This window comes from Rhizoctonia solani, chromosome 10 (assembly GCF_016906535.1).
Source record: "Rhizoctonia solani chromosome 10, complete sequence".
NCBI classification, from domain to species: Eukaryota; Fungi; Basidiomycota; class Agaricomycetes; order Cantharellales; family Ceratobasidiaceae; genus Rhizoctonia; species Rhizoctonia solani.
The window spans coordinates 1193743-1215199 of record NC_057379.1 but is presented as its reverse complement, the minus strand read 5'-3'; the positions used below and the strand labels follow the sequence as shown (position 1 = coordinate 1215199).

General features: G+C 46.5%; 10 protein-coding genes across 10 annotated transcripts; 5 read left to right on the top strand and 5 right to left on the bottom strand.

The window, feature by feature from the left end:
* Positions 1–1522: 1522 nt before the first annotated feature.
* On the bottom strand, positions 1523–2591 carry RhiXN_08564 (uncharacterized protein; the record flags this gene model as incomplete). Its single annotated transcript, XM_043328380.1, has 3 exons — positions 1523–1960; positions 2000–2153; positions 2242–2591. 3 exons carry the CDS (start codon positions 2589–2591, stop codon positions 1523–1525), a joined length of 942 nt encoding a protein of 313 aa, XP_043183765.1.
* Positions 2592–2657: 66 nt separating this feature from the next.
* Positions 2658–4467, bottom strand: RhiXN_08563 (Retrotransposable element Tf2 protein; the record flags this gene model as incomplete). Its single annotated transcript, XM_043328379.1, has 3 exons — positions 2658–3242; positions 3290–3722; positions 3779–4467. The coding sequence occupies 3 exons, from the start codon at positions 4465–4467 to the stop codon at positions 2658–2660; spliced, it is 1707 nt and encodes a 568-aa protein (XP_043183764.1).
* A 1469-nt stretch (positions 4468–5936) lies between these two features.
* On the top strand, positions 5937–7334 carry RhiXN_08562 (Retrotransposon-derived protein PEG10; the record flags this gene model as incomplete). The annotated part of the gene is made up of 2 exons (XM_043328378.1): positions 5937–6876; positions 6946–7334. 2 exons carry the CDS (start codon positions 5937–5939, stop codon positions 7332–7334), a joined length of 1329 nt encoding a protein of 442 aa, XP_043183763.1.
* Positions 7335–7594: 260 nt separating this feature from the next.
* On the top strand, positions 7595–8416 carry RhiXN_08561 (Retrotransposable element Tf2 protein; the record flags this gene model as incomplete). Its single annotated transcript, XM_043328377.1, has 1 exon — positions 7595–8416. One exon carries the CDS (start codon positions 7595–7597, stop codon positions 8414–8416), a length of 822 nt encoding a protein of 273 aa, XP_043183762.1.
* An 89-nt stretch (positions 8417–8505) lies between these two features.
* RhiXN_08560 (Retrotransposable element Tf2 protein) lies at positions 8506–9231 on the top strand (the record flags this gene model as incomplete). Its single annotated transcript, XM_043328376.1, has 1 exon — positions 8506–9231. One exon carries the CDS (start codon positions 8506–8508, stop codon positions 9229–9231), a length of 726 nt encoding a protein of 241 aa, XP_043183761.1.
* Positions 9232–9432: 201 nt separating this feature from the next.
* RhiXN_08559 (Retrotransposable element Tf2 protein) lies at positions 9433–11881 on the top strand (the record flags this gene model as incomplete). Its single annotated transcript, XM_043328375.1, has 4 exons — positions 9433–10571; positions 10668–10991; positions 11080–11233; positions 11273–11881. The coding sequence occupies 4 exons, from the start codon at positions 9433–9435 to the stop codon at positions 11879–11881; spliced, it is 2226 nt and encodes a 741-aa protein (XP_043183760.1).
* Positions 11882–12291: 410 nt separating this feature from the next.
* Positions 12292–12932, bottom strand: RhiXN_08558 (Retrotransposable element Tf2 protein; the record flags this gene model as incomplete). The annotated part of the gene is made up of 2 exons (XM_043328374.1): positions 12292–12667; positions 12721–12932. The coding sequence occupies 2 exons, from the start codon at positions 12930–12932 to the stop codon at positions 12292–12294; spliced, it is 588 nt and encodes a 195-aa protein (XP_043183759.1).
* Positions 12933–13468: 536 nt separating this feature from the next.
* Positions 13469–14293, bottom strand: RhiXN_08557 (Retrotransposon-derived protein PEG10; the record flags this gene model as incomplete). Its single annotated transcript, XM_043328373.1, has 1 exon — positions 13469–14293. One exon carries the CDS (start codon positions 14291–14293, stop codon positions 13469–13471), a length of 825 nt encoding a protein of 274 aa, XP_043183758.1.
* Positions 14294–15391: 1098 nt separating this feature from the next.
* RhiXN_08556 (Retrotransposable element Tf2 protein) lies at positions 15392–18197 on the top strand (the record flags this gene model as incomplete). The annotated part of the gene is made up of 4 exons (XM_043328372.1): positions 15392–15619; positions 15751–16857; positions 16960–17307; positions 17625–18197. The coding sequence occupies 4 exons, from the start codon at positions 15392–15394 to the stop codon at positions 18195–18197; spliced, it is 2256 nt and encodes a 751-aa protein (XP_043183757.1).
* Positions 18198–18696: 499 nt separating this feature from the next.
* On the bottom strand, positions 18697–19278 carry RhiXN_08555 (Retrotransposable element Tf2 protein; the record flags this gene model as incomplete). The annotated part of the gene is made up of 1 exon (XM_043328371.1): positions 18697–19278. The coding sequence occupies one exon, from the start codon at positions 19276–19278 to the stop codon at positions 18697–18699; it is 582 nt and encodes a 193-aa protein (XP_043183756.1).
* Between the last annotated feature and the right edge of the window lie 2179 nt (positions 19279–21457).

The window sequence follows — 21457 nt, the reverse complement described above, 5'->3', positions numbered from 1 at the left end:
GCTACAACTTGCAGCTGGGCCTGCTATTCAATGTAGCAGGTAAGGTGATTGTATGGACAAGTTTTGTTCTCAACATGTCATAAGCTTCACCTCCTGACATGCCTGTGTTCTCTGTTGCTCCCCCATTCCCCCAAGTGCATATGTCTGAGGAGCTCATGTACATTCCATCTGTATCCATCTGATTTGTTTGTATGTTTCCTGTCCTCCTTGTTCATGTTCTTACCACTTCTCTCCTCCTTCCTTGCACTCAGTCCAGACTTACTCCATTCTAAGTGCTTCTAGCTTGCTTATCTGGCTGGGCACCCACCTGCTTAACCATGCAGAGCTTCTGAGCCATATGCTTCATCTTCCTTCTCAGCTGTGTGTCTCAGACACTGTCCCTTCTAGTGTAGTTACAATTCTCCCCACTTTGCTATGAAAGAAGAGCGTGAATTGGGTTGTGTCACAACCAAGAATGAGATGATTGCTGTGAGATAATGAGACAGTTCACAAAAATAAGAATGGGGGAAATTGACATGGTGAATTGTTCTTGGGTTTCCAAGCCAGTTCACAGTCTTCTTTCATAGCAAAATGACATGAGCCTCACCTGCTGACATGACTATGTATTGCCTGTCACTTCCTTCCCCCCCAGTGCATTTGTCTGGGGAACTCATCTGTATCCATCTTATCTGTTTGTATAGTTACTATCTTCCCTGTTTATGTTCTTCCCATTTCCTTACTCCCTCCTTGCACTTAGTCTGGACTTATTCCATTCTAAGTGCTTCTATCTTGCTTATCTTGCTGCACACCAGCCCAGTTCACTGTGTAGAGCTTCTGAGCCATATGCTGTATCTTGCTTCCCGGTTGTGCGGCCTGGACACCATCCCTTCTCTTGTATCTACCCCTTTTCACTTGGTTATAAAAGCAGACTGTGAATTGGATTTGAAGCCCCAGAATAATTCACCTTGTCAATTTCCCACTTTCTCATCTGTGTGAATTGTCTCAATATCTCACAGCAATCATTTCATTCTTGGTTGTGACACAAAAGTAAAAGGGAGTAAATACATGAGAAGGGATGGCGTCCAGGCTGTACAACTAGGCAGCAAGATAGAGCATATGGCTTGGAAGCTCTGCACAGTAAACCAGGCCAGTGCCCAGCAAGATAAGCAAGATAGAAGCACTGAGAATGGAGTAAGTCTGGACTAAGTGCAAGAAGGGAACAGGGAAGTGGAAAACAAACAAAGAAGACAGGAAACATACAAACAAGGAAGACAGATAACATACAAACAGATCTGATGGATACAGATGGGATGTACATGAGTTCCCCAGACACATGTGCTGGTGGAAGGAGGAATTGACAGGCAATACATAACTATGTTAGGAGGTGAGGCTCAGGACATTATTCCCCTCTCAAAAAGCCCTTAGGCAGTGACAAAGGGATGCTTACATCCATTCAGAATAATCAATGGCAAGTAACTCCTCAAAGCTAAACAGCTCCTCATCCTTACTGCCTTCAAGTGTTTACACATTCCTTCTAAACTCATCATTGTTCCATCCCAGTAGCTCTGGGGCTCCCATTGTGTCTCCCTGACTGGAGACAAGTATCCTGGGGTCCAGCAAGTGTCTGGCATGCTGGAGAACAGGAGAAATGGCAAGGGTGCTGGTACATGCACCTCTGTGGGTCTGGGGGTGTCTGGGTGTGCTGGAGGGTCACTGGCGGTGCTGGCCTGCTTGTGTAGGCTGGTGGGTCCGCTGGGTAAAGCAGAATGAGGTTCTGCATTGCCTGGGTCAGCCCTCTTGCAGATAGAGGTGTGGAGACTGTGGGGGGTGGGGTAGCAAACCCATGGCAATGCCATCGTGCCAGATCCCTGAAAGCACCTGGATGGGAGGCAATGAAGTGCCACCAGCAGTATGCTTGCTTTCCATACAGTGTATTTGGTCCTACTTCTCCCCTGGGGTTAAGCCAATGGAGGAATCCCCACTAGGGGTGTTTGTACACGTTGCACTTGAACAACCTGACCTTGTTGCAACTGCTGGCGCTCATCAGAGCATGAATTATGTTGGCAGAGCTGTCTAGGTGTGCTCTCATCTCCTCTGGGCCGTTCATGATGTAGCAATCAATGTTGAGGCAAGGGTTGTAAGCCAAGGCGTTGATGGAGCTGAAGATGGGCATGCTGAGATAGTGGGGAGTGCAAGAAGAGCTTAGCAGGGTGAGTTTTGGCAGTGAGAGCTTATAAAGTGACAAAGCAGGCAGTTTTTGACTTGCTGAGTTGCTTGACTATCTTGCCTCTTTTAACTTTGTGCGCATTTGCAGGGATGGGGTTGTTGGCAGCCAGGGCATAACTAGCAAAGAAGTTGCGCAATTTGTCTTTGCAATGCTGCAGATCCTTGGCTGGTTCCCATGTGTCCTCATGGGGTGCGTATCCCTTCCATCTGACCCTGTACTTCCTTATTCTGTCTTCTGCTGCCCAATCTACAAATTTGTCTACCTGATACTCCTCTTCTCCTTCTGCTGTGATCACAGGTGGCAGAGGAGTGAATGTGCAATCAAACTCTGTGTTGTGTTTGAAAGCAGACAACAAGCTGACATGGAACACATCATGGATCTTCATGGTCTCAGGGAGAGCCAAGCAAATAGCCTGGGAGCCCACTTATTCTATGACAGGGAAAGGGACATACTATTTTTGGTCTAGCTTTTTGTTGGGACGCTGCAACGTGATATTGGAAGGCAGAAGCCAAACTTTGTCTCCTGGTTGAAACTCAGGAGGTGGTTTCCCTGTGTCTGCCTGTTTGTAGCGCTCCTGAGCCCATTTGATTGATGCCTGTACTTCCTGAATTGTCTCAGCCAGTTGCTTGGCTTTGTCATCAGCAATTGGCAACCCAGTGGGTTCCAAGAGCGGTGAAATGACAGGAGAATAGCCATACACACTTTTGAAAGGCAATTTGCCTGTTGCTTTGCTTCTGGCATTGTTATGAGCAAATTCAGCCAGTTGGAGCCAATCAACCCAATCAGACTGTCTATGATCAATGAAGGGACATAGGTAAGCCTCTAGCCATTGGTTTTTGATCTCAGTTTGTCCATCAGATTGTGGGTGGTAAGCAGTAGAGAAACTAGGAGTGATTTGCAGAGATTTGTAGAGTGCCTTGAGGAACTTGGAGTTGAATGTAGTCCCTCTGTCAGACACAGTGCACTTGGGAGTGCCATGTAGCTTCCAGACATGCTCCAGGAACATCTGAGCTGCATCCTCAGCAGTGGCAGTTTCCTTGCAGGGAATCGGGGCATCCTCTTTTAGAAGTGGTCTACAACCACCAGGATGCTGTCATATCCCTTACACTTGGGAAACTTGACAATGAAATCATATGAGATGTCTTCCCAGGGACCTGCAGGGACAGAAAGCGGGTTGAGAGCATAGCTGTGTGCATGGCCCTTGCTTCTTTGGCAGATTTCACAAGACTCCACATAGTGGTTGACTTGGAATTTTGTTGCTGGCCAGTAGTAGTGACAACTGATTAACTCTAGAGTTTGTGCTTGGCCTTGGTGACCAGAAGCAGGGGAATCATGGAAGTGAGATAAGAGCTGCTGTTTGATCTCAGGTTCATCTGGCACAACTTGTGGAGTTGGTTCTAAGTCCATGTGATCTGGTTGTCTTGACAGGGCGTCAGGTTTCTGTGACTGTTTTCCAGGTTGATAAGCAATGACAGAGTTGTAGGACACCAGCATGAGATACCAGCACGCATGATGCCTGTTGAGGGTTCTAGCTGATTTCCAGTATTCCAGATTCTTGTGATCAGTAAACACAGTGATTGGCTGCTCAGTTCCTTCCAGGAAGATTCTCCAGTGCTCAAATGCACAAATGATGGCAAGTAGATTTTGTCATGTGTGTCAAAGTTCAGCTCAGCAGGTGAAAAGCTGGCTGACATGAATGCAACAGGATGTAGACAATCATCTTCCTTTCTCTGAGATAGCACGGCGCACATGGCTGCTTCAGAAGCATCTGTTTCCAAGTTGTAAGGCTTAGATTCATCAGGGTGAGCTAGAACAGGCTCCTTGCAAATCTCAGCCTTGATTGCGTCAAATGCAGCCTTCTGTTCTTCTAGCCAGATCCATAGTTGCTTCTTCTGAGTAAGGTTATTCAGAGGGTGTGCTAAGCAAGAGAAGTTGGGGACAAAGCAACAGTAGAAGTGTGCAAAGCCTAGGAATGATTGCACGTGTTTCACATTTTGGGGTTCAGGCCAATCCATGATTGCTTGCAGCTTTTCTTTCTCCATGGAGATGCCATCAGGAGTAATCACAAGCCCAATGTAGGTGACTTCTGTGACAAAGAAGTAGCATTTGGCAGGGTTGCAGAATAGATTATGCTTTAGCAAGCAAGATAAGACTTCCTTGACATGTTCCATATGCTCTTCTATTGAGTTTGAGAAGATCAGGATGTCATCCAAATACACAATCACAGAGATGTGCAGTAAATCATGGAATATGTTGTTCATGAAGCGCATGAACACAGGTAGGGATGTCACAACCAAGAAATAAATGACTGCTGTGAGTTATTGAGACAATTCACGCAGATGAGAAAGTGGGAAATCTACATGGTGATTTTTCTTGGGGTTTCCAAGCCAATTCACAGTCTTCTTTTTATAACAAGGTGAAAGAGGGTAATTACAAGGAGAAGGAATGGTGTTCAGGCTGCACAACTGGGAAGCAAGATAGAGCATATGGCTCAGAAGCTCTACACAGTGAATTGGGGTGGTGCGCAGCAAGATAAGCAAGATGGAAGCACTTAGAACAGAAGAAGTCCGGATTAAGTGCAAGGAAGGGGCAAAGAAGTGGGAAGAACATAAACAAGGAAGATAGGAACTATACAAACAGATAAGATGGATACAGATGAGTTCCCCAGACAAATGTACTGGGGGGAGGAAGGAAGTGACAGGCAACACATAGTCATGTCAGGTGAGGCTTATAACAAGGGTGTTGCTAAGGCCAAATTGCATGACTGTGGGAGCAAAGTGACCAAGGGCAGTGCAAAATGTAGCCTTCCATTCATCTCCTTCCTTGATCCTGATGTTGTGATATTGATTCCTGAAATCCAGCTTTGTGAAGATTTTAGCATGGTGCAATCTCTCAATTAGCTTGTCCTGTCTGGGTAGCACATATCTGTCCTTGATTGTGATGGCATTTAACCAGCAATAATTCACCACTAAGCAAAGCCTGCCATCAGCTGTTTTCACAAACATCACAGGAGCTCCTGCTGGTGAGGTGGTGGCACAATCTTTCCAGCTGCAATGTCATGAGCCTCACCTCCTGACATGATTATGTGCTGCCTGTCACCTCTTCCCTCCCCCCAGTGTATTTGTCTGGGGGACTCATCTGTCTCCATCTCATCTGTTTGCATAGTTCCTATCTTCCATGTTCATGTTCTTCCCACTTCCTTGTTCACTTCTTCCACTTAGCCCGGACTTATTCCGCTCTAAGTGCTTCTATCTTGCTTATCTTGCTGCGCACTGGCCCGGTTCAATGTGTAGAGCTTCTGAGCCATATGCTCTATCTTGCTTCCAAGTTGTGCAGCCTGGACATTGTCCCTTCTCCTTGTATTCACCCCCTTTCACTTTTGTTATAAAAGAAGACTGTGAATTGGCTTGGAAACCCCAAGAACAATTCACCTTGTTGATTTCCCACTCTCCCATCTGTGTGAATTGTCTCAACATCTCACAGCAGTCATTTCATTCTTGGTTGTGACATTGTGAAGTGTTCTTTCCTGGCTGTAGCCAATCTATTAACCTGGACATCACTCAGGTTTTCATCCCCACCTTTACTTTTTACAGTTCTCTTTTCCCTTGCCACAGCACGCACTGGGTTATTTCACACCGCCAACTAGGCTATCCTCACATTGATTCAGAAAGACCTGAACTCTTTTACCTCAATACACCCCTCAGATTGCATGTAGTTTGCATCAGACGCTATGGCAGACGCTAGTTCATGCAAATTGTCAATGGCCTCACTTGCATCAAGGCAGGCATCCCCTCTTATCACCCCAGCCACACTAGAAGGACCTTCCAACACGCCTATAAGTTGCACAAGGGTCAAACTCCGTCCAGAATTCCTCTGGCAGCAAGAGGATGCTACAAAACTCAATCACCTTCACAGATATCTCATAGGCAACAATGCCAGCAGCAGATCTCAGCCCCCAGCGCTCCACAGACTACTGGAGAAGAACACAGGCCATCTTATCAGCCATCTAGATGCTTGGAAACAAACCATGTTGCAGGATGTGATACAAGCAGTAGACAGCGCAATTCAGCGTCTTCTGACTGCCCCCAGCAGCACAGATCCACACACACCTCCCAGAATAGTCTTCACAGTCATAGACAACACCCCCAAGGCCCCCTCTGGCTCAGGCAGCTCAGGCAACAAGGACTTCTTAGTCCCTATCAAGGATGAGCCTGACCCAAAGGGAAAAAGGGTCAAATTGGAGTCACCAGAATCACCTAAAACAACCACAAACACCTCCTGGGCAATCCCACACACCCAGGAACACCTTGACCCCAACCCAGAGAAGCCCTTCATCAGACCAACGCCTGTAGATCTCCCAAGCACATCTCAAGCAGCAACAAGTAATCCCCTAAGCAAAGGATATCTATCAGCGCAACCAGGAGAAACAGATGAAGAAAAGGAGGCAAGAATGCTACACAACATTGCCACCATCATGGGCAGAGCCTTATCTGTCCCACTCCAGAGCACCTTCAGGGGACTGTCCCAAACTCCTGGCCCAGCCTCAGTGAAATCCAAAATCCCTGCTCCTGAGAAGTATGATGGCAAGAAGGGCCCTGCAGCCAAATCATCTACCCTGGATTGCAAAACATACTTCCTCAGCAATGCTTCCTCCTTCCCTTCTGATCACAGTCAAATCTCCTTTGTCCTCATGAACCTAAAGGATGGGCAACCCAAGAAGTGGGGATAGATCTATTTAGAGAAGCTGCTGAATGGGGATGACAAGCCAACCCTGAAATCCTGGAATACCTTTGAAGCAGCATTCTTGCGCAACTGGAGCAATCCAGCAGCAGCACAAATTGCAGAACAATGCCTGTGCAAGCTCAAGCAGCTGATATCAGCTAGTGATTATGCCACAGAGTTTAGGATCATAGCCAGCAAACTAGAATGGTCAGACCCCGCGCTCATTGCCTCCTTCCGCCAGGGGCTCAAGGCAGAAGTCAGAAGCAAGCTAATTGAGTACACCCTGCACAAGAATATCACTGCACTGGACAAGTTTATCTCTACTGCCTGTCTAATTGATGACACACTGTTTGAAGCGCGCAAGAAGCTAAGAAAAGATAGCAACAGCAGCACCAGCTCACCATAACTCCCAGCTCAAGGGCGCCCAAGCAATTTTGTTTCCAAGAAGGTTCAGGAAGCAAGAAGAAACGCTGGAAAATGTTCCAAGTGTGGGGAGAAGTTTCACCAATGGGAGGACTGCAAAAATGGATAGCGCCTCAAAACAATAGAACGCTCTAAGCCTGAATCAGGAAAGGCTGCAGAAGTAGAAGAGCTGGAATTGCTTCCCCAAGCGGGAAAAGTCTAAGGAAGTCCTGCCCTGTGTCCAGACTTCATGAATCTCCCTCAATGTCTATAGAACCTATGTTTTGTGCAGCCCTGCAGACCAATATATCACCACTGCTCACTATAGACAGAGAAGGAATCACAGACACTCAAACCGCTCTAATTGATTCTGGTTCTTCTGCTAACTTCATTGATCCCCAATTTGCCCGTTCCCACAACATTCCACTCATTGAATTGGACTCCCCATGCTCTGTCATTGGCATTAATGGCAAACAAGTCCGTGACCCTATCCGCTTCAAGGCCCAGTTAGTCTTTAGCTCTCAAAACAGGCAATTTTCCGCCATCTTCTATGTTCTTCCTCTTGGAAACAGAAACCTTCTCCTTGGAACCCCATGGCTCAAATTGGCTAATCCAGACATTGATTGGACCACCATGAAAGTTTCACTCTGCCTAGCTACAGAAGCTCAAGCTGGTAGCATCAACCCTGAGCCTCAGAATCTCCCTGTTGAACTCCAGGAGTTCCAAAAAGTGTTCAGTGAAGAGATCTTTACCACACTGCCAGAACATTGCCCATATGACAGTGCTATTGACCTGGAAGAAGACAAACAGCCTCCCTATGGCCCTATCTATTCTATGACCCCTGCAGAAAGAGAAGCACTTGAGGAACACATTGACTCAGAACTGGCAGCTGGAAAGATTGTGCCAACCACCTCACCAGCAGAAGCTCCTGTGATGTCTGTGAAAAGGGCTGATGGCAGGCTTTGCTTAGTGGTGGACTATTGCCAGCTTAATGCCATCACAATCAAGGACAGATATGCACTACCCAGACAGGACAAGCTAATTGAGAAACTATGCCATGCTAAGATCTTCACAAGCTGGATTTGAGGAATGGATATCACAACATCAGAATCAAAGAAGGAGATGAATGGAAGGTTGCATTTTGCACTGCCCTTGGTCACTTTGCTCCCACAGTCATGCAATTTGGTTTTAGCAATGCCATGGCCGTGTTTATGCGCTTCATGAACAACATATTCTGTGATTTACTTGACATCTCTGTGGTTGTGTACTTGGATGACATCCCAATTTTATCAAACTCAAGAGAAGAATACATGGAACATGTCAAGAAAGTCTTATCTTGCTTGCTGAAGCATAATCTATTCTGCAACCCTGCCAAATGCTACTTCTTTGTCACAGAAGTCACCTACATTGGTCTTGTGATTACTCCTGAGGGCATCTCCATGGAAAAGGACAAGGTGCAAGCAATCATGGATTGGCCTGAACCCCAAAATGTGAAACACGTGCAATCATTCCTAGGCTTTGCAAACTTCTACCGTTGCTTTGTTCCCAACTTCTCTTGCTTAGCACGCCCTCTGAATAACCTTACTCAGAAGAAGCAACTATGGATCTGGCTAGAAGAACAGAAGGCTGCATTTGACGCAATCAAGGCTGAGATTTGCAAGGAGCCTGTTCTAGCTCACCCTGATGAATCTAAGCCTTACACCTTGGAAATAGACGCTTCTGGAGCAGCCATGGGCGCTGTACTATCTCAGAGAAAGAAAGATGGTTGTCTACATCCTGTTGCATTCATGTCAGCCAGCTTTTCACCTGCTGAGCTGAACTATGACACACATGATAAGGAGCTACTTGCCATCATTTGGGCATTCAAGCACTGGAAAATCTTCCTGGAAGGAACTGAGTAGCCAATCACTGTGTTTACTGATCACAAGAATCTGGAGTACTGGAAATCAGCTAGAACCTTCAACAGGCGTCATGCGCGCTGGCATCTCATGCTGGCGTCTTACAACTTTGTCATTGCTTATCAACCTGGGAAACAGTCACAGAAACCTGACGCCCTGTCAAGACAACCAGATCACATGGACTTAGAATAATCTCCACAAGTTATGATTCCAGAATCTCATTTTGAGGCATTTTCAGCACACATAGATTTGTCCTTGTTGGATCAAATCAAGGAAGCTACCCAGGAAGACCCTAGTCTTGACACAATCTTGCTAGCTGTATCAGATCCTAAATCCATGCCCCACAGCATTGCACAAAAGTTCAAGGACTATACAATTCAGAAGGGTCTACTTCTGTATCAAGGAAGAGTAGTTGTGCCAGATGAACCTGAGATCAAACGGCAGCTCTTAACTCACTTCCATGATTCTCCTGCTTCTGGTCACCAAGGCCAAGCACAAACTCTAGAGTTAATCAGTCGTCACTACTACTGGCAAGCAATGAAATTCCAAGTCAATTGCTATGTGGAGTCTTGTGAAATCTGCCAAAGAAGCAAGGGCCATGCACACAGCTATGCTCTCAACCCGCTTTCTGTCCCTGCAGGTCCCTGGGAAGACATCTCATATGATTTCATTGTCAAGTTTCCCAAGTGTAAGGGGTATGACAGCATTCTGGTGGTTGTAGACCGCTTCTCAAAGATGATGCCCCTGATTCCCTGCAAGGAAACTGCCACTGCTGAGGATGTAGCTCAGATGTTCCTGGAGCATGTCTGGAAGCTACATGGCACTCCCAAGTGCACTGTGTCTGACAGAGGAACTACATTCAACTCCAAGTTCCTCAAGGTGCTCTACAAATCTCTGCAAATCACTCCTAGTTTCTCTACTGCTTACCACCCACAATCTGATGGACAAACTGAGATCAAAAACCAATGGCTAGAGGCTTACCTATGTCCCTTCATTGATCATAGACAGTCTGATTGGGTTGATTGGCTCCCACTGGCTGAATTTGCTCACAACAACGCCAGAAGCAAAGCAACAGGCAGATTGCCCTTTAAGATTGTGTATGGACGTTCTCCTGTCATTTCACCACTCCTGGAACCCACTGGATCGCCTATTGCTGACAACAGAGCCAAGCAACTGGCTGAGACAATTCAGGAAGTACAGGCATCAATCAAATGGGCTCAGGAGCGCTACAAACAGGCAGACACAGGGAAACCACCTCCTGAGTTTCAACCAGGAGATAAAGTTTGGCTTCTGCCTTCCAATATCACGTTGCAGCGTCCCAACAAAAAGCTAGACCAAAAATAGTATGTCCCTTTCCCTGTCATAGAATAAGTGGGCTCTCACGCCTATTGCCTGGCTCTCCCTGAGACCATGAGAATCCATGATGTGTTCCATGTCAGCTTATTGTCTGCTTTCAAACAAGACACAGAGTTTGATTGCAAATTTACCCCTCCGCCGCCTGTGATCACAGCAGAAGGAGAAGAAGAGTATGAAGTAGACAAATTTGTAGATTGGGCAGCAGAAGACAGAATCTGGAAGTACAGGGTCAGATGGAAGGGATATGCGCCCCATGAGGACACATGGGAACCAGCCAAGGATCTACAGCATTGCAAGGACTTGCGCAACTTCTTTGCCAATTACCCGGATGCTCTGGCGGCCAACAACGCCATCACTGCAAATGCACGCAGAGTTAAAAGAGGGAAGATAGTCAAGCAACTCAGCAAGTCAAAAACTGCCTGCTTTGTCACTTCACAAGCTCTCACTGCCAAAACTCACCCTGCTAAGCTCTTCTTGCACTCCCCACTATCTCAGCATGCCCATCTTCAGCTCCATCAACGCCTTGGCTTACAACCCTTGCCTCAACATTGATTGCTACATCATGAACGGCCCAGAGGAGATGAGAGCACACCTAGACAGCTCTGCCAACATAATTCATGCTCTGATGAGCGCCAGCAGTTGCAACAAGGTCAGGTTGTTCAAGTGCAACGTGTACAAGCACCCCTAGTGGGGATTCCTCCATTGGCTTGACCCCAGGGGAGAAGAAGGACCAGATACACTGTATGGAAAACAAGTATACCACTGGTGGCACTTCATTGCCTCCCATCCAGGTGCTTTCAGGGATCTGGCACAATGGCATTGTCATGGGTTTGCTGCCCCACCCCCTACAGTCTCCACACCTCCATCTGCAAGAGAGCTAACTCAGGCAATGCAGAACCTCATTCTGCTTTACCCAGCGGACCCGCCAGCCTACACAAGGAGGCCAGCACCGCCAGTGACCCCTCCAGCACACCCAGACACCCCCAGACCCACAGAGGTGCATGTACCAGCACCTTTGCCCTTCCCCCTGTTCTCCAGCACGCCAGACACTTGCTGGGCCCCAGGATACTTGTCCCCAGTGAGAGAAACACAATGGGAGCCTCAGAGCTACCTAGGATGGAGCAATGAGGAGATAAGAAGGAATGTGGAAACATTTGAAGGCAGTGAGAATGAGGAGCTGTTTAGTTTTGAGGAGTTACTAGCTATTGATTGTTCTGAATGGATGTACGCAGCCCTTTGTCACTGCCTAAGGGCTTTTGAGGGGGGGCAATGTCATGAGCCTCACCTCCTGACATGATTATGTGCTGCCTGTCACCTCCTCCCTCCCCCCAGTGTATTTGTCTGGGGGACTCATCTGTATCCATCTCATCTGTTTGCATAGTTCCTATCTTCCATGTTTATGTTCTTCCCTCTTCCTTGTTCCCTTCTTGCACTTAGCTCGGACTTATTCCGCTCTAAGTGCTTCTATCTTGCTTATCTTGCTGCGCGCCGGCCTGGTTCAATGTGTAGAGCTTATGAGCCATATGCTCCATCTTGCTTCCAAGTTGTGCAGCCTGGAAACCGTCCTTTCTCCTTGTATTTATCCCCTTTCACTTTTGTTATAAAAGAAGACTGTAAATTGGCTTGGAAACCCCAAGAACAATTCACCTTGTTGATTTCCCACTCTCTCATCCGTATGAATTGTGTCAATATCTCACAGCAGTCATTTCACTCTTGGTTGTGACATCCAAGTTCTGAGTCAATGTGTTCCTTGAGTGATTCTCTTTCTGCAGGGGTCATTGAATAGATAGGGCCATAGGGAGGCTGTTTGTCTTCTTCCAGGTCAATAGCACTGTCATATGGGCAATGTTCTGGCAGTGTGGTAAAGATCTCTTCACTGAACACTTTTTGGAACTCCTGGAGTTCAACAGGGAGATTCTGAGGCTCAGGGTTGATGCTACCAGCTTGAGCTTCTGTAGCTAGGCAGAGTGAAACTTTCATGGTGGTCCAATCAATGTCTGGATTAGCCAATTTGAGCCAGGGGGTTCTAAGACTAAGGCTTCTGTTTCCAAGGGGAAGAGCATAGGAAATGGTGGAGAATTGCCTGTTTTGAGAGCTAAAGACTAACTGGGCCTTGAAGCAGATAGGGTTGCGGACTTGCTTGCCATTAATGCCAATGACAGAGCAGGGGAGTGCAATTCAATGAGTGGAATGTTGTGGGAACAGGCAAATTGGGGATCGATGAAGTTAGCAGAAGAACCAGAATCAATTAGGGCTGTTTGAGTGTCTGTGATTCCCTCTATGTCTATAGTGAGCAGTGGTGATATATTGGTCTGCAGGGCTGCACAAAACAAGGGTTCTATAGACATTGAGGGAGATTCATGAAGTCTGGACACAGGGCAAGACTTCCTTAGACTTTTCCCACTTGGGGAAGCAATTCTAGCTCTTCTACTTCTGCAGCCTTTCCTGATTCAGGCTTAGAGCGTTCTATTGTTTTGAGGCGCCATCAATTCTTGCAGTCCTCCCATTTGTGAGACTTCTCCCCACACTTGGAACATTTTCCAGCGTTTCTTCTTGCTTCCTGAACCTTCTTGGAAACAAAATTGCTTGGGTGCCCTTGAGCTGGGAGTTATGGTGAGCTGGTGCTGCTGTTGCTATCCTTTCTTAGCTTCTTGCATGCTTCAAACAGTGTGTCATCAATTAGATAGGCAGTAGACATAAACCTGTCCAATGCAGTGATATTCTTGTGCAGGGTGTACTCAATCAGCTTGCTTCTGACTTCTGCCTTGAGTCCCTGGCGGAAGGAGGCAATGAGCGCGGGGTCTGACCATTCTAGTTTGCTGGCTATGATCCTAAACTCTGTGGCATAATCACTAGCTGATTTCAGCTGCTTGCGCTTGCACAGCTATTGTTCTGCAATTTGTGCTGCTGCTGGATTGCTCCAGTTGCACATGAATGCTGTTTCACATGTATTCCAGGATTTCAGGGTTGGCTTATCATCCCCATTTAGCAGCTTCTCTAAATAGATCTGTCCCCACTTCTTGGGTTGTCCATCCTTTAGGTTCATGAGGACAAAGGAGATTTGACTGTGATCAGAAGGAAATGAGGAAGCATTGCTAAGGAAGTAGGTTTTGCAATCCAGGGTAGATGATTTGGCTGCAGGGCCCTTCTTGCCATCATACTTCTCAGGAGCAGGGATTTTTGATTTTGCTTGAGCAGGGCCAGGAGTTTGGGACAGTCCCCTGAAGGTGCTCTGGAGTGGGACAGATAAGGCTCTGCCTGTGATGATGGCAATGTTGTGTAGCATTCTTGCCTCCTTTTCTTCATTTATTTCTCCTGTTTGTGCTGATAGATATCCTTCCCTTAGGGGGCTACTTGTTGCTGCTTGAGATGTGCTTGGGAGATCTACAGGTGTTGGCCTGATGAAGGGCTTCTCTGGGTTGGGGTCAAGGTGTTCCTGGGTGTGTGGGATTGCCCAGGAGGTGTTTGGGGTTGTTTTAGGTGGTTCTGGTGACTCCAGTTTGACCCTTTTTCCTTTTGGGTCAGGCTCATCCTTGATAGGGACTAAGAAGTCCTTGTTGCCTGAGCTGCCTGAGCCAGAAGGGGCCTTGGGGGTGTTGTCTATGACTGTGAAGACTCTTCTGGGAGGTGTGTGTGGATCTGTGCTGCTAGGGACAGTCAGAAGGCGCTGAATTGCGCTGTCTACTGCTTGTGTCACATCCTGTAACATGGTTTATTTCCACAAGTCTAGATGGCTGATAAGATGGCCTGTGTTCTTCTCCAGTAGTCTGTGGAGCGCTGGGGGTTGAGATCTGCTACTGGCATTGTTGCCTATGAGATATCTGTGCAGGTGATTGAGTTTTGTAGCATCCTCTTGCTGCCAGAGGATTTCTGGACAGAATTTGACCCCTGCACATGCAGGTACATCAGAAGGTCCTTCTAGTGTGGCTGGAGTGATAAAAGATGCCTGCCCCAACGCAAGTGAGGCCATTGGGAATTTGCGTGATCTGGCATCTGCCATAGCATCTGATGCAAACTACACCCAATCTGAGGGGTGTATTGAAGTAAAAGAGTTCAGGTCCTTCTGAATCAATGTGAGGGTGGCATAGTTGGCGGTGTGCAATAACCCAGTGTGCTCTGTGGCAAGGGAGAAGAGAACTGTAAGAAGTAAAAGTGGGGATGAGAACCTGAGTGATGTCCACGTTGATAGATTGGCTACAGCCAGGAAAGAACAATTTGCAATGTCACAACCAAGAATGAAATGACTGCTGTGAGATATTGAGACAATTCACGCAGATGAGAAAGTGGGAAATCAAAAAGGTGAATTGCTCTTGGGCTTTCCAAGGCAATTTGCAGTCTTCTTTTTACAGCAAAGTGAAAGGGAGTGGATACAAGGAGAAAGGATGTTGTCCAGGCCGCACAACTGGGAAGCAAGATACAGCATATGGCTCAGAAGCTCTGCACAGTGAACTGGGCCAGTGCGCAGCAAGATCAGCAAGATAGAAGCACTAAGAACAAGATAAGTCCATACTAAGCACAAGAAGGGAACAAGGAAGAGGGAAGAACATAAACAAGAAAGATAGGAACTACACAAACAGATTAGATGGATACAGATGAGTTCCCCAGACAAATGCACTAGGGGGCAAGAGGAATTGACAGGCAATACATAGTTATATCAGGAGGTGAGGCTCATGACAATGTGAGACATGTCAAGAAAGCCTTATCTTGCTTGCTGAAGCATAATCTATTCTGAAACCCTGCCAAATGCTACTTCTTTGTCACAGAGGTCACCTACATTGGTCTTGTGATTACTCCTGATGGCATCTCCATGGAGAAAGAAAAGCTGCAAGCAATCATGGATTGGCCTGAACCCCAAAATGTGAAACAGGTGCAATCATTCCTAGGCTTTGCACACTTCTACTGTTGCTTTGTCCCCAACTTCTCTTGCTTAGCACACCCTCTGAATAACCTTACTCAGAAGAAGCAACTATGGATCTGGCTAGAAGAACAGAAGGCTGCATTTGACGCAATCAAGGCTGAGATTTGCAAGGAGCCTGTTCTAGCTCACCCTGATGAATCTAAGCCTTAAAACTTGGAAACAGATGCTTCTGAAGCAGCCATGTGCGCCGTGCTATCTCAGAGAAAGGAAGATGGTTGTCTACATCCTGTTGCATTCATGTCAGCCAGTATGAACACTGCAGAATCTTCCTGGAAGGAACTGAGCAGCCTATCACTGTGTTCACTGATCACAAGAATCTGGAGTACTGGAAATCAGCTGGAACCTTCAACAGGTGTCATGCACGCTGGCATCTCATGCTGGTGTCCTACAACTCTGTCATTGCTTATCAACCTGGAAAACAGTCACAGAAACCTGACGCCCTGTCAAGACAACCAGATCACATGGACTTAGAACCAACTCCACAAGTTGTGCCAGATGAACCTGAGATCAAACAGCAGCTCTTATCTCACTTCCATGATTCCCCTGCTTCTGGTCACCAAGGCCAAGCACAAACTCTAGAGTTAATCAGTTGTCACTACTACTGGCCAGAAACAAAATTCCAAGTCAACCACTATGTGGAGTCTTGTGAAATCTGCCAAAGAAGCAAGGGCCATGCACACAGCTATGCTCTCAACCCGCTTTCTGTCCCTGCAGGTCCCTGGGAAGACATCTCATATGATTTCATTGTCAAGTTTCCCAAGTGTAAGGGGTATGACAGCATTCTGGTGGTTGTAGACCGCTTCTCAAAGATGATGCCCCTGATTCCCTGCAAGGAAACTGCCACTGCTGAGGATGCAGCTCAGATGTTCCTGGAGCATGTCTGGAAGCTACATGGCACTCCCAAGTGCACTGTGTCTGACAGAGGGACTACATTCAACTCCAAGTTCCTCAAGGTGCTCTACAAATCTCTGCAAATCAATCCTAGTTTCCCTACTGCTTATCACCCACAATCTGATGGACAAACTGAGATCAAAAACCAATGGCTAGAGGCTTACCTACGTCCCTTCATTAATCATAGACAGTCTGATTGGGTTGATTGGCTCCCACTGGCTGAATTTGCTCATAACAATGCCAGAAGCAAAGCAACAGGCAAATTGCCCTTCAAAAGTGTGTATGGCTATTCTCCTGTCATTTCACCACTCTTGGAACCCACTGGGTTGCCAATTGCTGATGACAAAGCCAAGCAACTGGCTGAGACAATTCAGGAAGTACAGGCATCAATCAAATGGGCTCAGGAGCGCTACAAACAGGCAGACACAGGGAAACCACCTCCTGAGTTTCAACCAGGAGACAAAGTTTGGCTTTTGCCTTCCAATATCATGTTGCAGCATCCCAACAAAAAGCTAAACCAAAAATAGTATGTCCCTTTCCCTGTCATAGAATAAGTGGGCTCCCAGGCTTATTGCTTGGCTCTCCCTGAGACCATGAAGATCCATGATGTGTTCCATGTCAGCTTGTTGTCTGCTTTCAAACACAACACAGAGTTTGATTGCACATTCACTCCTCTGCCACCTGTGATCACAGCAGAAGGAGAAGAGGAGTATGAAGTAGACAAATTTGTAGACTGGACAGCAGAAGACAGAATCTGGAAGCACAGGGTCAGATGGAAGGGATACACACCCCATGAGGACACATGGGAACCAGCCAAGGATCTACAGCATTGCAAGGACAAGTTGTGCAACTTCTTTGCTATTTATCCAGATGCCCTGGCTGCCAACAACCCCATCTCTGCAAATATGTGCAATGTTAAAAGAGACAAGATAGTCAAGCAACCCAGCAAGTCAAAAGCTGCCTGCTTTGTTACTTTACAAGCTCTCACTGCCAAAACCTGCCATGCCAAGCCCTTCTTGTGCTCCCCACTATCCCAGCATACCTATTTTCAGCTCTATCAGCGCTTTGGCCTACAACCCTTGCCTCAACATTGATTGCTACATCATGAATGGCCCAGAAAGAAATGAGAGCACACCTAGACAGCTCTGCCAACATAATTTACACTGTGATGAGTGCCAGCAGTTGCAACAAGTGCAGGTTCTTCAAGTGCAACATGTTCAAGCACCCCTAGTGGGGATTCCTCTATTGGCTTGATCCCAAAGGCAAAGAAGGACCAGATACACTGTATGAAAAGCAAGTATACCACTGGTGGCACTTCATTGCCTCCCATCCAGGTGCTTTCAGGGATCTGGCACAATGGCATTGCCATGGGTTTGCTACCTCACCCCCTACAGTCTCCACACCTCCATCAGCAAGAGAGCTGACCCAGGCAATGCAGAACCTCATTCTGCTTAACCCAGCGGACCTGCCAGCCTACACAAGCAGGCCAGCACCGCCAGTGACCCCTTCAGCACGCCCAGACACTCCCAGGCCAACAGAGATACATGCACCAGCACCCTTGCCCTTTCCCCTGTTCTCCAGCATGCCAGACACTTGCTGGACCCCAGGATACTTGTCTCCAGTGAGAGAAACACAATGGGAGCCTCAGAGCTACCTAGGATGGAGCAATGAGGAGATACAAAGGAATGTGGAAACATTTGAAGGAAGTGAGGGTGAGGAGCTGTTTAGCTTTGAGGAGTTACTTGCCATTGATTATTCTGAATGGATGTACGCAGCCCTTTGTTGCTGCCTAAGGGCCTTTTGAGAGGGGGGCAATGTTATGAACCTCACCTCCTAACATGGTTATGTATTGCTTGTCAATTCCTCTTGCCCCCTCATGCATTTGTCTGGGGAACTCATCTGTATCCATCTAATCTGTTTGTGTAGTTCCTATCTTCCTTGTTTATGTTCTTCCCTCTTCCTTGTTCCCTTCTTGCACTTAGTCTGGACTTACTCCATTCTAAGTGCTTCTATCTTGCTTATCTTGCTGCGCACCAGCCTAGTTTACTGTGCGGAGCATCTGGGACATATGCTTTATCTTGCTTCCCAGTTGTGCAGCCTGGACACCATCCCTTCTCATGTATCTACTTCCTTTCACTTTGTTATAAAAGAGGACTGTGAATTGGCTGGGAAGCCCCAAGAACAATTCACCTTGTTAATTTCCTGCTTTCTCATCTGTGTGAATTGTCTCAATATCTCACAGCAGTCATTTCATTCTTGGTTGTGACAATTTTATAGTTGAAACTGCTTAGGAAGATTCTCCATCAAGCATGTCTCCAATTGAAGGTTCTTGCACTCATCCAATACTCCAAATTCCTATGATCTGTGAAGACCTGTATCAGTTTATCTGTGGCTTCTAGGAATATCTGCCATTCTTCTAGGGCTTTGAGGATTGCCAGCAGTTCCTTGTTGTGCATGTCATAATTTGTTTTGGCACCACTGAAGGATTTAGATACGTAGGCAATTGGGTGTAACCAGTTGTCTGGACCTCTCTGGCTAAGAATAGCAATTTCCACCCCCAATGCATCTGTTCCTAGGTAGTAGGGCAGCTCTAGGTTTGAGTGAATGAGTACTGGCCCTTTGGTGACTAGACCCTTTAATTCCTGGAATGCGGCTTCTTCTGATGGACCCCATGACCATGAAGATTCCTTTCTTGTGAGGTTGTTTAGGGGGTGTGCCACTGAGCTGAAGTTTGGGATGAAACATCTGAGGTAGTTTACAAATCCTAAGAAGGCCTGGACTTGTTTGACAGTTCTAGGGACTGGCCAGGATGTAACTGCCTTAATCTTCTTCTGGTCCATTGAGAAGCCAGCCAGTGAAATGACAAAACCAAGGTAGTCAACCATGGTGACATGGAAATGGCATTTGGACAGCTTGCAGAAGAGTTGGTTCCTCATTAATCTGTCATGAGCCTCACCTCCTGACACAACTATGTGTTGCCTGTCACTTCCTTCCTCCCCCAGCACATTTGTCTGGGGGACTCATCTGTATCCATCTCATCTGTTTGTATAGTTCCAATCTTCCTTGTTTATGTTCTTCCCACTTCTTTGCCCCTTCCTTGCACTTAGTCTGGACTTCTTCCATTCTAAGTGCTTCTACCTTGCTTATCTTGCTGCGCACCAGCCCGGTTCAATGTGTAGAGCTTATGAGCCATATGCTCCATCTTGCTTCCAAGTTGTGCAGCCCAGACACCGTCCCTTCTCCTTGTATCTACCCCTTGTTCACTTTGTTATAAAGGACAACTGCAAATTGCCTTGGAAACCCCAAGAACAATTCACCTTGTTGATTTCCCACTCTCTCATCTGTGTGAATCATCTCAATAACTCACAGCAGTCATTTCTTTCTTGGTTGTGATATAATCTGGACAGGACTTCCCTTATATGCCCAGGATGATCTCCAGGATTCTTGGAGAAAATGAGGATGTTGTCCAGGTAAATGACCACTGTTATGTCAATGAGGGCATGGAAGAGGTTGTTCATAAAATGCTGAAAGGCTGAAGGTGCATTAGTGAGACCAAAGGGCATGACTAGGTATTTGAATAGCCCATATTTGGTCCTAAAGGCAGTCTTCCATTTATCCCCTTATTCAATCCTAACATTGTTATAACCCCATCTTAGATCCAATTTAGTAAATATCCTAGTGTAGCGCAGTCTAGCCATTAGATCATTCTGTCTTGGGAGGGGGCAGACATTTTTGTGTGTGACATGATTCAGCTTCTGGTAATCTACAAACTAGCCTGAGAGATCTGGCCTTTGTAACATACATAACTGGTGCTCCTGCAGACAAGGTACTTGATCTGATTTTTCCTGTGGCTAGTTCCCTGTCTATATGTTGTTTCAGTGTCACAACCAAGAATGAAATGATTGCTGTGAGATATTGAGACAATTCACACAGATGAGAGAGTGGGAAATCAACAAGGTGAATTGTTCTTGGGGTTTCCAAGCCAATTCACAGTCTTCTTTTATAACAAAGTGAAAAGGGGTAGATACAAGGAGAAGGGACGGTGTCTGGGCTGCACAACTTGGAAGCAAGATAGAGCATATGGCTCAGAAGCTCTACACATTGAACTGGGCCAGTGTGCAGCAGGATAAGCAAGATAGAAGCACTTAGAGCAGAATAAGTCCAGACTAAGTGCAAGAAGGGAACAAGGAAGATGGAAGAACATAAACAGGGAAGATAGGAACTATGCAAACAGATGAGATGGATACAGATGAGTTCCCCAAACAAATACACTGGGGGGAGGAAGGAAGTGACAGGCAACACATAATCATGTTAGGAGGTAAGGCTCATGACATTCAGGGCCTTGGATTCTGCATTGGTCATGCTGTAAATAGGGCCTGGCGTGAGTTTGGCATCCAGGACTAGTTCAATGGCAATATTGTATTCCCAATGTGGAGGAAGGACCTTGAATTATTCTTCCCCAAAGACTTTTGCAAATTCATGGTACTGGGGGGGTAGATCTGCCAAGGTGTCATGAGCCCCACCCCCTGAAATGATTATGTGCTGCCTGTCACTTCCTTCCTCCCCCCAGTGTATTTGTTTGGGGAACTCATCTGTATCCATCTCATCTGTTTGCATAGTTCCTATCTTCCCTGTTTATGTTCTTCCATCTTCCTTGTTCCCTTCTTGCACTTAGTCTGGACTTATTCTGCTCTAAGTGCTTCTATCTTGCTTATCCTGCTGCACACTGGCCTGGTTCAATGTGTAGAGCTTCTGAGCCATATGCTCTATCTTGCTTCCAAGTTGTGCGGCCTGGACACCGTCCCTTATCCTTGTATCTACAGTCTCAAACTGAACATGTTCTAACTCTGTGATTGACAATCAGGAAACAACCAATTTTCCATCATAAAGTCTGTCTTGGAGAAACATCCTACTATATGAGTTTCAACCTCTTTCAATTCACAATCACAGAGTTAGAACATGTTCAGTTTGAGACCCCACCCATTGGCTACAATCTCTGTGCATACTGCATGCTATCTTTCTGCATGCATCACTGCTGCTGTTACAACCCTCTAACATATACCA